This window comes from Megalops cyprinoides, chromosome 23, assembly GCF_013368585.1.
Source record: "Megalops cyprinoides isolate fMegCyp1 chromosome 23, fMegCyp1.pri, whole genome shotgun sequence".
NCBI classification, from domain to species: domain Eukaryota; kingdom Metazoa; phylum Chordata; class Actinopteri; order Elopiformes; family Megalopidae; genus Megalops; species Megalops cyprinoides.
The window spans coordinates 24221567-24233449 of NC_050605.1; the positions used below are offsets into that span (position 1 = coordinate 24221567).

General features: G+C 49.2%; 1 protein-coding gene across 1 annotated transcript in view; it reads right to left on the reverse strand.

The window, feature by feature from the left end:
• Nucleotides 1-2780: 2780 nt before the first annotated feature.
• Nucleotides 2781-11883, reverse strand: part of met (MET proto-oncogene, receptor tyrosine kinase) — a 41702-nt gene continuing 32599 nt past the window's right edge. Inside the window, exons 14-21 of the mRNA XM_036518163.1 lie at nucleotides 11697-11837; nucleotides 11199-11429; nucleotides 10022-10102; nucleotides 8533-8714; nucleotides 7137-7246; nucleotides 6790-6955; nucleotides 4806-4942; nucleotides 2781-4145 (exon numbers count right to left, since the gene is read on the reverse strand). Coding sequence (XP_036374056.1) covers nucleotides 3935-4145; nucleotides 4806-4942; nucleotides 6790-6955; nucleotides 7137-7246; nucleotides 8533-8714; nucleotides 10022-10102; nucleotides 11199-11429; nucleotides 11697-11837 — 1259 coding nt within the window. The 3' untranslated portion in view covers nucleotides 2781-3934. The remainder of the gene's footprint in view (nucleotides 4146-4805; nucleotides 4943-6789; nucleotides 6956-7136; nucleotides 7247-8532; nucleotides 8715-10021; nucleotides 10103-11198; nucleotides 11430-11696; nucleotides 11838-11883) is intronic.

The window sequence follows — 11883 nt, forward strand, 5'->3', positions numbered from 1 at the left end:
TGACCCCCAAAAAGCAGATGATCAGTGATATCAGCAATCAGAAAGTAAACTTTGAGCCATCACAAGGCTGTGCAGTACGTGGCTTGTGAAGTGTTGAGAAACCTGTTTACATGTTAACCGTGTGGCCAGCGATAACATTTTTAGCTGCACATCTGTATACAGCTCATCTTCAGGGCTGCGTAAATCAGTACCCATCTGATCCTTAAATTACTGGGTGCCGGTGGAAACTGTTGTGAAATTTACAGTGTGTTCGGGGCTAACCCTGTGAGCTCAGTGCTGTTAACAATGAGGTTATTCATGAGGCTGTAGACTGAGGCTCCCTCCCCAGGCGTTGTGACTCACACTCGGTATTGAAAAGGGTGTTCTGTCACAGAAAGCCCCGCAGAGTCATCTTAACCCTGCCACCACAACCAAGGCCACCGCACTGACCTTCAGTCCTTGTTTGAATAAACACAGAGTGATAGCTCCCTGAGTTTATGCAGCGCACCAGGAACAAGGGGAAATCTAATCTCAGTCTGATCAGCTTTAAACAGCACGCTACCATCCATTGTTATGAGGAGAACAAGAGTGAATAAAAAATTGGTACATATCACACAATGGTGCCATGAAAAAAGCAGTATGACTTTTGTAATTTTGTCTCATGTTCCACCTCAATGTCACTGTGAAAAGATGGTTTTTGGGCAGCTGTTCAAAGGAAACAGAGATCTGGTGTTTTATTGAAGCCCTGCCAGAGCGTCCACCTCCCTCTGAATCATGTCCGTCCCGTGGTTCTGAACGTCACGCTTAAGTGCAGTGCTGGAATGGGGTGACGACACCAGAGCTGGTGCCGAGGAGTGTCATCGGACACTCAGCTCCTCTGGGCTCGGTATCAGCCTGGCATTAATATTGGCCAAAGGTTTCAACATCTGTCTGGCCTCAGAGTCACTGCCCAGACATCCTCTCTCTGGTTTCTCGGTTTTGGGGTTCTGCGGTTGTTCAGGGAGCAGCTGTTGGTTTCTGAGACATCGCAGGCGGACGTGGTCGTCAGGGGGGAGACGCAGGGGGCCCCCGTGCAGGAAACAGCCTGCAGCACCTGCTGCGCCGTCAGAACAGGAGCACGGTCGCAATATTCAGCCATGCCCCGACACTTCCTCTGAAGGGCCCCATATGAGCACAGCATTACCGGCGTGATGTGAAAATGTTACTCACAGCATGTGGAGTGACACGGCACACTCAGAGAGCTGCAGTGGGATTAATGCTCACGCACGCTTACGCATGTTTATGTAGTGCTAATGAAGCTGCTGTGTAGTGCTGATGTATGGATGAAGGGGATGAAGACATATGAGGATGAGGACAATGCAGACCCCTGGGACATAATAATGAAGGAAACTCTGCCTAACCCCAAATTCATATTTTTCTTTCTATTTCATTGAGAATTCTCTCTTGACTGTATCGATTTTTAAAGGATTTATATCCCAGTTTGTTTATAAAGGGAGATTGCACCATTATCTTCCATCTAAATCCCAAGCTGCTGGTTAAGAGGACTTTCAGAGCCATAATGTCACCATCTTGATGAATGCCTGCTAAACTCACCAGACTCTTCCAGTCTTGAGGACAAACCTAGAGAAACTGCATGTCAGTGCGCTTCGAAATTGCACCGAGGTGAAAACCTGTGAACTTTAATTTTGTGACTGGATGCACTCAGGTCTTCAGTGCGCATATGTTTTTCAATTTAGGGTCAAATCTTCTATAAATCTAGGGTATGAAATAAAATAAAACAGGAAAAACTGCAGAGAGTTAGAACATAATAATGCTACAATAAAAGATGTGAGACAGGAGACAGGATGTACCATCTGCCTGCTTCCCTAAGCAATGCAGTGAGTTTCGAATATACCAACAGTACAGACTCCCAAGGGAAACCACAAGAGGGCGCTGATAACATACAAATCTGATTTCCATTGTTCACTACTCTAGACTTTTTATGCTGTTGTAAAGTCAAGGGATTCCAGGTGTGATTTGGCTGCAAGAACAGCTGGAGGGTAAGAGGCCAGATTTTTAAAAAAGTTTCAAGCAAAAACAGTAAAGTTGATTAATGCTGCAAAAGAATCTACATTATACAAAGATGCAAGTTTGCAGAAGATGTTGAAAATGAGAAAATGGTGCAGGAGAACGCGACACTTCAGACAGAGCTCAAAGTGACCGGACTGCTCTGACCCCTCCCCTTCCTGCCACGCTCCTTCCAGCTCGCTGCCAGGTTCTGCTCCTCTAATAGAGCTGACTAATACAGCCAGTATCACAGGAGGGGAGCTGCCAGGTACAAAGGCATTCTTACGGCACTGAGTCACACAGGTGAAACAAACAGCACAGATTTACCGTGAAACGATCCCACACCACAAAAGAAGCAGTGAAAGTTCCAAACAGAGGTGCGTGAAAACAGCATTGTGCCTGTGCAGAGAAAAGAAAATAACAGAAATCCAGACCCTCTGTTGGGTAGAGGTCGGGCAGAAAGAGCAAACAGCCCCCCCCCCCCACCCCCCATGCCTGCTCCAGGCTCACAGGACCCCCCAGGGGACACAGACCTTTTCAGGTAAGACTCACCTAGTCTGAGGCTTCATGCATCATTTCTTCTAAGCAAATAAACTGAATTACAGCCAGTCCAACATTGGGAAATACCCACCTATAGCCTTTGACAGGAGAACATTGTAATTATAATACAGCTTTATTACATTACAACATAACATCAACATGTACCATCATTCACATACCATATAAATGTACATACCATCCATAAAAATCACGGGCACGGCATTCGAACGGAAAGTATTCCAGTGATGCGGAAGAAGAGATAAGCATCTGAAGGTGATCATCACTCACACCAGTTGTTTTCCATATGCGCTGTTGTCCGGTCCATAATTTTCCGCTGTGACATTTATGCGTTCAGGATGTGACACGAAACAGGTGTGAAAACCCGTCCATGTTTTCCACAGGTGCTGTAGTTCAGTGGAATAAAGACTCTGGATTTGTGTTGTATCACTGTGTATCCCATAAAACTGATTCTCCTGTGCTTTTAAATATAACTTTTCAGTCATAAAAAAATATAGAACTGCACGTTGAAAGTGTTCATATTCTAAACTAAACTGGTCACCTCAGGACCAACAGCAGCGAGCCTAAACAACCTGATACACAAACGGGAAGGAATACACCTACTTTATTCTGAAATGTGTACACTTCTTACAGGTGACTCGCACAGTGTTTACCAGACGTGAAGAGAAGACCAGAGAAATGCCAGCGATGATTACACGCGCAGACTATCCAGTGTACTGCTGGCAAGGTTGTAAAATGTTGTCCTACCCCAGAAAAATAGTTTTCACTACCAGTGATTGAGTTTAGCTTCAGTAACATCACATACTGTACACACAAACCTTAAGAAACACGAGCCTGCTTCATGCAGCACTTATACCGACATGCAGAACACTGTCCCAGGAAGGGGTTAAAAGGCCTCTTAGCTTCAAGGAAAGAGTGGCAAGTGGAAGTCTGTCAGACGATGTTCTTTAAGTGCCAAGCCTCGCCCCAAAGGCAGGTGACTTGCCCAGAAACACTTCAGTAACAGTGGCTCCACCCACCTCCCTCTCTGAAGTGGTCCTGGCCAGGTCGGTGGACGGAGCACAGACACACAGGTAACAGTGAGAGGGTCAAAGGTGACAGCAGTGGGTCACGACCAAAGCAGGCAGGCCTTCCTCACCCACAGTGGTCACTCAGTTGCCCCCCTTTTGGGGTCAAAGTTCAGCTAAGAGAAACAGAGGGCATGAATGATCTGTCAGTTCATTTACAGTGAAGGCCAGGCTGCTGGGGCTCTGATAGGCCGTCTCCATGCTCAGTCCAGTGTCAGTGGCTCATGTAAAGCAGTCTCTCACAGGCAGCACATTGTCTTTACGTATCCCGTGATCCTCGGCTCTCAGGTGCAGCAGACCCGGTCCAGGTTGCCCTGGGAGGAGATGAGTGAGGGGTAGGGTGTCACCTTGTTGATGTTGACGTAGGTGGTGTTCAGCAGGATGTAGTGCTCTCCACTAAAACTGGAGAAAATGGCGGAAATCCGGGACACCAGCTCGGAGAAGGTGGGGCGCCTCTCTGGTTTGGGGTGCCAGCATTCGATCATGACGTTGTACCTGTGTGGAGCAGCAACACACCTTAGAGACAGCTGAGCGGACACTGTATTTACAGACAGATGAAGATTGCGGGTTGGATTCCCAGGTGGGGCACATGAAGTGTTCCCTGCAGCTCCAGCTGCACAGGTACATGTGTTTGGAAAATGCTAGCTACTGTATGCAGGTTGCCCCAGATAAGATGGTTTGCCATGCAAGCATACTGTATAATGAAGCTTAGGGTTGTGAAAGTTGAAAATTGCTTTGAGTAAAGACTTTGGTATGTGATGGCACCCTGACACCTATCCCATAATGCCTTTGACCACTGGAAGATCAATCAGGGCAGCTGCCGTGTTTGTTCAGAGAGGCTGCATTTGTGGCACTCAGGAACAGCGTCTTTGGAGTCCCGTGACTCCACCGTCCTGGAATGTGGAAGAATGACACCGGATAGCCGATTCTAACTGTCATCCTGGCATGTGTTTGCAGCAGAGGTGAATTCCCCATGATTCACCGCACAGTTATCTGTGCAGTCACACAGGGCCGTTATCACCGCGTGCTGTAGGATGGACTGCACTGGACCTGAATGACCTGCCCTTCCTCTGCTCTGCTTAGGTTAGATCTCTATGTGGCAGCTCTGACAACTGACTGTGTGTGTGTGTGTGTGTGAGTGTGTGTGTTACTCACAGCGCGTCAGGGCAGAACTCTGGCTGCAGAAGTCTTCGGCCCTGCAGCAGGAACACGGTGATGTCGAAGGAGTTGACATCAGAGTAGGGCGGGGCCCCGCGGGTCATCAGCTCCCACAGCAACACGCCAAACGACCACTGCATGGAGACAGAGCACATACCTGAGGGACCCTTCAGCGCCGCGGCAGGTGTGTCTGTGTGACCCTCTGCCTTCCTCTGCAGGTGTGAGCGCTGAGCCCTGCACAGCTCACAGCTTTACCAACGCTTTGAAAAGCTGGCTTATATGCAGGCACATAGCGAAACATTTTAAGCACATACATTTAGCAGAGAATGGCCTAATTTGAGTTATCAGAATCTATGGGGAGTGCAGGGTGAGCCCTGTTGAAATTCATGGACAGTGACAGACAATCTGAGGTCTGACAGGATGTGAACCAGGTCAAACAGCTGGAAATTAGCAGGACAGACAGAACTGAGCAGGGTTTCCTAAACGAATCAACGAAGAGCCAGATTTACTAGAATGTGGCCTATTAACCAAAAAATGAAATATGAGAGTGGAACTTGAAATCCCATCATGCACAAAGAAAATGTGGTCATGATAGTATTGTGTGTCTGTGTGTGTGTGTGTGTGTGTGTGTGCGCATTCACATCTACAGTATGTTTTATAACGTGAAATGTGTTTAAGTTTATAGTTTTTTTTAAAGCTGACTAACATTCCTGATGTTCAGTTAATATGTCTATGCATTGTGGCCCAAATGTGAATGGTGACACCTGCAAAACTTATTAAAATTTCTGTGCAAAATATGCAGCTTGATCTCCAGTTCGACTTCAGCAGATTAAGCAGAGTAATTTTACAGACTACATCTACCCAGTTCTCTCTGCGGAGTGCTTTTACAGACAGTACACGATCAGCTGTGTGTATCAGAGGCAAAGGCACGTGGTGATGCTGTGCCAGAGAAGGTCCTGGATGTGAGTTCGCGCTGTTGCGATGGGTTCAGAGCTTCATGACTCTTTCGGCACGGGCATGGCGTTTGGCAGTTTGCCGTCTGGTGTGAAATCGGCTGTGAGATTCCACACCGCCCCCTGCTGCCTGCCACTGTGACTGGCAGCTCTGAGTGACAGCTCTTTAATTACCCACAGAGCTCTCAGGTCCCTCCAAAACCCCTGCACTCTCATTCAAACACACAAACACCTGGATTTAATAGCCAAACAGCTGTTACCTGCTGGAACCACAGAGCCCAGTCTCACACACGGCAAAGCGCTCAGCTCCTAAATACAGTTGTTTACTCACTGAACTGCAAATGGGATTTTAAAAATATAATTTGACCAGAGGATAAAACACTTCTAGTTTCATGTTCTGTGCCTGATCTGACAATTACAAAACTGCTCTGAACTCAATAACCCTGGAGGATGGCAGTATTAGTATTCCTAAAGAACAGTCATGCCAGGGGACCTGGGGAGGCCCTCTGTCAGTGCTGAGTTACGGCAGAGGAACCCTAATGTTATTAATACCCAAAGAGCAGACAGTCAATAACGCCCTAAACATCGCTAATCAGATCAGAGATGATCACAGGGAATATACAAACAGCATGGGGTCGACTCATCCCCCTGTCTTCCCCATTGTGGCCGCGTGCATACATAGCAAAATCACACACCATTATGCAGGGCTTAACTTCAGTTAACTGTTAGTTACAGCTTGAACTTTAAAGAATGTGCCGTCGACATTCAGGGAAATATTTCAGTGGTACATCCCTTAGGGGTTAAATGAGCAACAGGAGAGTGAGGCTTCATGAATCCCATAATGGGTGGAGCCTAATATGCTGTCAATCACTTTTGTATTTGCATGAGCCAATCAACCAATCAGTGTGACTCTACACAGGCAAACGCTACGATTGGATCAAGTCTGTGAGTCACTGATGAATTCTGGGGGTTCCTGAACTCACTCTCTCCTCGTTAATGAGCGCACATCAGCACTGAAGGCTCATTACCACGTCAGATTTGGAGGTGAACTTGTGCGTCTGCAGGCTCTCCAGGGCCATCCACTTGACTGGCAGCTTGACGCCGCTCTTGTTGTGGACGCTGTAGTACTCCTTATCGTACACGTCCCGTGCCAGCCCGAAATCCGCCACCTTCACAGAGTAGCTCTCATCCAGCCTGAGAGAGAGGAGAGACGTAAACAGTGAGGCCTGCATGCAACACTGAGGAACTCCACAGGACACAGAGAGAAACATTACCCACAGCAACGCAATCATTCATTTCTGAATAAAACTCAGTCAGTGTGGCTGCACAGTGCAGTGAATTGGTGAGGTGCTCAGGGTCCAACACCACTGCTTACATGCAGTTCCTGGCTGCCAGGTCTCTGTGGACAAACTTCTTGCTGGCCAGGTATTCCATGCCCCGTGCCACCTGGAGACCGAAACCCATGAGGTCTTTCACCGTTGGATTCTGCGGAAACACACAGAATCAGTCAAATCTCACAGTCATACAGGATCGTATAAAATACATAAAACGCAGCTGACTAAGTTTCCAACAAGCTGTTCCTTATTTAATTTCAGAGTGTCTGTGCAGGCAATCCTGAGGCCTGTGGGAGAGATGGGCTTCAGAGAGCGATTTAGGACATTTTGATTTTAGGACAGTATGGACGTTACTTTACTGAGCAGAAAGGAGCGGACACACCACAGGAGCCGCATGTGTGACGCAGCACAGTGACGGGAGAGTGGAGGAATGCTGTGGCAACCTCAGGGAAGGGGGTACGGTATGGAGGGTGTAGAGGTTCGCAGGGCATGTGGATATGTTGCAGGGCGTGTGGATAGGTTGCAGGGTGTGTGGATATGTCGCAGGGCGTGTGGATATGTCGCAGGGCGTGTGGATAGGTCGCAGGGCGTGTGGATAGGTCGCAGGGCGTGTGGATAGGTCGCAGGGCGTGTGGATATGTTGCAGGGCGTGTGGATAGGTCGCAGGGCGTGTGGATAGGTCGCAGGGCGTGTGGATAGGTCGCAGGGCGTGTGGATATGTTGCAGGGCGTGTGGATAGGTTGCAGGGCGTGTGGATATGTTGCAGGGCGTGTGGATAGGTTGCAGGGCGTGTGGATATGTCGCAGGGCGTGTGGATAGGTCGCAGGGCGTGTGGATAGGTTGCAGGGCGTGTGGATAGGTCGCAGGGCGTGTGGATATGTCGCAGGGCGTGTGGATAGGTCGCAGGGCGTGTGGATAGGTCGCAGGGCGTGTGGATAGGTCGCAGGGATGGGGATATGTCGCAGGGCGTGTGGATAGGTTGCAGGGCGTGTGGATATGTCGCAGGGCGTGTGGATAGGTCGCAGGGCGTGTGGATATGTCGCAGGGCGTGTGGATATGTCGCAGGGCGTGTGGATATGTCGCAGGGCGTGTGGATAGGTCGCAGGGCGTGTGGATATGTCGCAGGGCGTGTGGATATGTCGCAGGGCGTGTGGATAGGTCGCAGGGATGGGGATAGGTCGCAGGGCGTGTGGATAGGTCGCAGGGCGTGTGGATAGGTCGCAGGGCGTGTGGATAGGTCGCAGGGCGTGTGGATATGTCGCAGGGCGTGTGGATATGTCGCAGGGCGTGTGGATAGGTCGCAGGGCGTGTGGATAGGTCGCAGGGCGTGTGGATAGGTCGCAGGGCGTGTGGATATGTCGCAGGGCATGTGGATAGGTCGCAGGGCGTGTGGATATGTCGCAGGGATGGGGATATGTCGCAGGGCGGGGCACTTACGTGTGACTCGTCTCTGATGAAGTTGCGCAGGTCTCCGTGCTTCATGTAGGGCAGCACCACCAGCGGGGAGCCCTCCTGGGGCAGGCAGATGCCCAGCAGGGACAGCACGTTCGGGTGGCTGAAGTCCTTCATGATGATGCCCTCCTTCAGGAACTGCTCCACCTCCTCCATGTCTGTGATCCCTGGAGCAGACCACATCACAGACCCCTTCAACACATCTCACTGACACCTTCAACACAGCTCACCAACCACAAACACCGACCCCTTCAATACAGATCACAGACACCTTCAACAGAGCTCACAGTCCACATCACAGGTTTACACTCATACACAGAGAGTAGGGAAACGGTCATCAGTTAAGAGCAGCTCAGGAAAACACACTTCTTATGAATCTAATTCAGTTCATATATAGATAAAGTAAAAATGGCATTTTTGAGATGTTTGGAGAGGTCTGAGACCAGTGAAACCCTACAACCCTTTCTATTCATGTTTAATGACATCTCCATGAATGAGTGAGAGTGAGAAAAAGGAAGATCACTCATAAAAGTGAAACATGTATTGTAAAGAAAAATGCTTGAAGAACAGCTTTAAAACACTGTAAACATACACACACATACATAAGCACATTGTGTGCTATTTCCTGTGAGCCTGTACCCACCAGCTGGCCACCGCTCTGAGCTTTAAACGGTTATAGGGTCATGAAATTAAGACCAACATGGTATTTCCATTACTGAACCCCACATCAGGGGCACCTCTTATTTCCTGCTAATCTTGTTTGGAAAATAATGTAATTTAATCAAGAAAAGGCATTCTATTCAACCTTCGGTTATGGCCACCATGGCAGGGAAATGCCACATAAAAGCAAAGAGTCAAACTATTGGGCATCTATTTTTAACAACTCCATAAACACACTGTACATGAATAGATTTTAAACCTTCAATCAAGAGCCAGGCTACAACATCTTGGTGGGGTGCCTTAAACATGCAGCAGGTCTCGATCTGATTGGTGGAATGCTTTAAACATGCAGCAGGTCTCGATCTGATTGGTGGGGTTCTTTAAACATGCAGCAGGTCTCGATCTGATTGGTGGGGTGCTGTAAACATGCAGCAGGTCTCGATCTGATTGGTGGAATGCTTTAAACATGCAGCAGGTCTCGATCTGATTGGTGGGGTTCTTTAAACATGCAGCAGGTCTCGATCTGATTGGTGGAATGCTTTAAACATGCAGCAGGTCTCGATCTGATTGGTGGGGTGCTGTAAACATGCAGCAGGTCTCGATCTGATTGGTGGGGTGCTGTAAACATGCAGCAGGTCTCGATCTGATTGGTGGAATGCTTTAAACATGCAGCAGGTCTCGATCTGATTGGTGGGGTGCTGTAAACATGCAGCAGGTCTCGATCTGATTGGTGGGGTGCTGTAAACATGCAGCAGGTCTCGATCTGATTGGTGGGGTGCTGTAAACATGCAGCAGGTCTCGATCTGGCACTCACGGTTCAGGGACTTTACGGCACAGTGTAGCTTCACTCCGTCCTGGTCGAGGAGGGTCCCATGATAAACACAGCCAAAGTGCCCTGGAGCACAGGAGGGGAAACAGGGTTAGAAAGCAGCCTGTAACAGAGCTCCAATGCTACAGCATCCAAACACCACAGCATCCAAACACCGCAGCATCCAAACACCGCAGCATCCAAACACCGCAGCATCCAAACACCCCAGCATCCAAACACCCCAGCATCCAAACACCGCAGCATCCAAACACCGCAGCACCCAAACACCACAGCATCCAAACACCGCAGCATCCAAACACCCCAGCATCCAAACACCCCAGCATCCAAACACCCCAGCATCCAAACACTACAGCATCCAAACACCGCAGCATCCAAACACTACAGCATCCAAACACTACAGCATCCAAATACCGCAGCATCCAAACACCGCAGCATCCAAACACCACAGCATCCAAATACCGCAGCATCCAAACACCGCAGCATCCAAACACCACAGCATCCAAACACTACAGCATCCAAACACTACAGTATCCAAACACTACAGCATCCAAACACCGCAGCATCCAAACACTACAGCTCTCTGAACACTACAGCCCTCTGAGCATTGCAACACAGTTCTCTGATCACTCTAGCTCTCTGAACACTGTTGGGGATGTCTGGCAGGAAATGCATTCGGTTTTAAAATTCACCCCAAAAGGAACGGGGTGAGATATAGACCCCAGAGCTCAACAGGACCCTCTCCGTGGAGAGATCCATGCTCAGTTACAACAAGCATGTAACACAATGCCAACACACCACCAAGCCAAAGGACACTTTTCTGTGAAAGGATTCAATGTGGAAGGATTCAGTAACAAGCGGAGTGATATCTGACCCTGGGAGACACTGATTCCTGCCAGACTGCTTTGTATTAACTGGGCTGCATAAGATGGAAACAAGATCTCTGAATCTCTTTATGATTTCATTCAGCATTTTTTGCTTTATAGCACCAAAAGAAACTTAATAACAGTGAGTTTTGTGAGGGATTAAATAATTTTGTGTGTGTGTGTGTATGCGTGTGCGTGTGTGAGTGTGTGTGTGAGTGTGTGAGTGTGTGTGTATGTGTGTGCGTGTGTGAGAGTGAGTGTGTGTGTGTGTGAGTGTGAGTGTGAGTGTGTGTGTGTACCTCTCCCGATGACCTCATTGACGTGCAGCAGCAGGTCGTCTCGGCTGATCACCACGTGCTGCAGCTCCTTCAGCAGCTCTGGCGGGAGGCTGGCCGTGTCGATGTGCACCCCGCCCGGCAGGAAGGGCGTGGCCAGCTCGGCGTCGCCCCCCGACAACATGGGGGACAGGTCCGCGTGCGGGTAGGGCGGGAGTCTGCAGGACTCCGCCTGCGACAGCGGCAGCGTCTGGTCTGGAACACACAGGTCAGAGGTCAGAGGTCAGAGGTCTGACTGACTCACAGGTCACAAGAACATGGCTATAAAAATGGGTGGGGCCCTAAACCTGCCAATGGAGCGAAAGTCAGGGTGAGTGGAATTCCATGCAGGTGTCGGGTTTCACAGGGAGGAGGGGGGTGATGAGGTGAGGGGACATGCGTGAGACACGAGATGGATGGAAAAAAAAGACAAATGCGTGTGAGAGGATACCTTCACTGGGTGAGAATAAAGCAGAAACGTACCCTCTGGCAACGTGGTTCTATAGTCCACAGACTCGTGGGAGACCATTTCATTAGTCGGACTGACACTCCTGGCGTTTGCCAACATGTCCAAGTGTGGGAGGTGAGCCCGTCCGTCATACCAAACCATACCCTCAGCTAAATCTACAACACAGAGGAGGCAGACGCTTTACGCGGATCAGACTGCAGA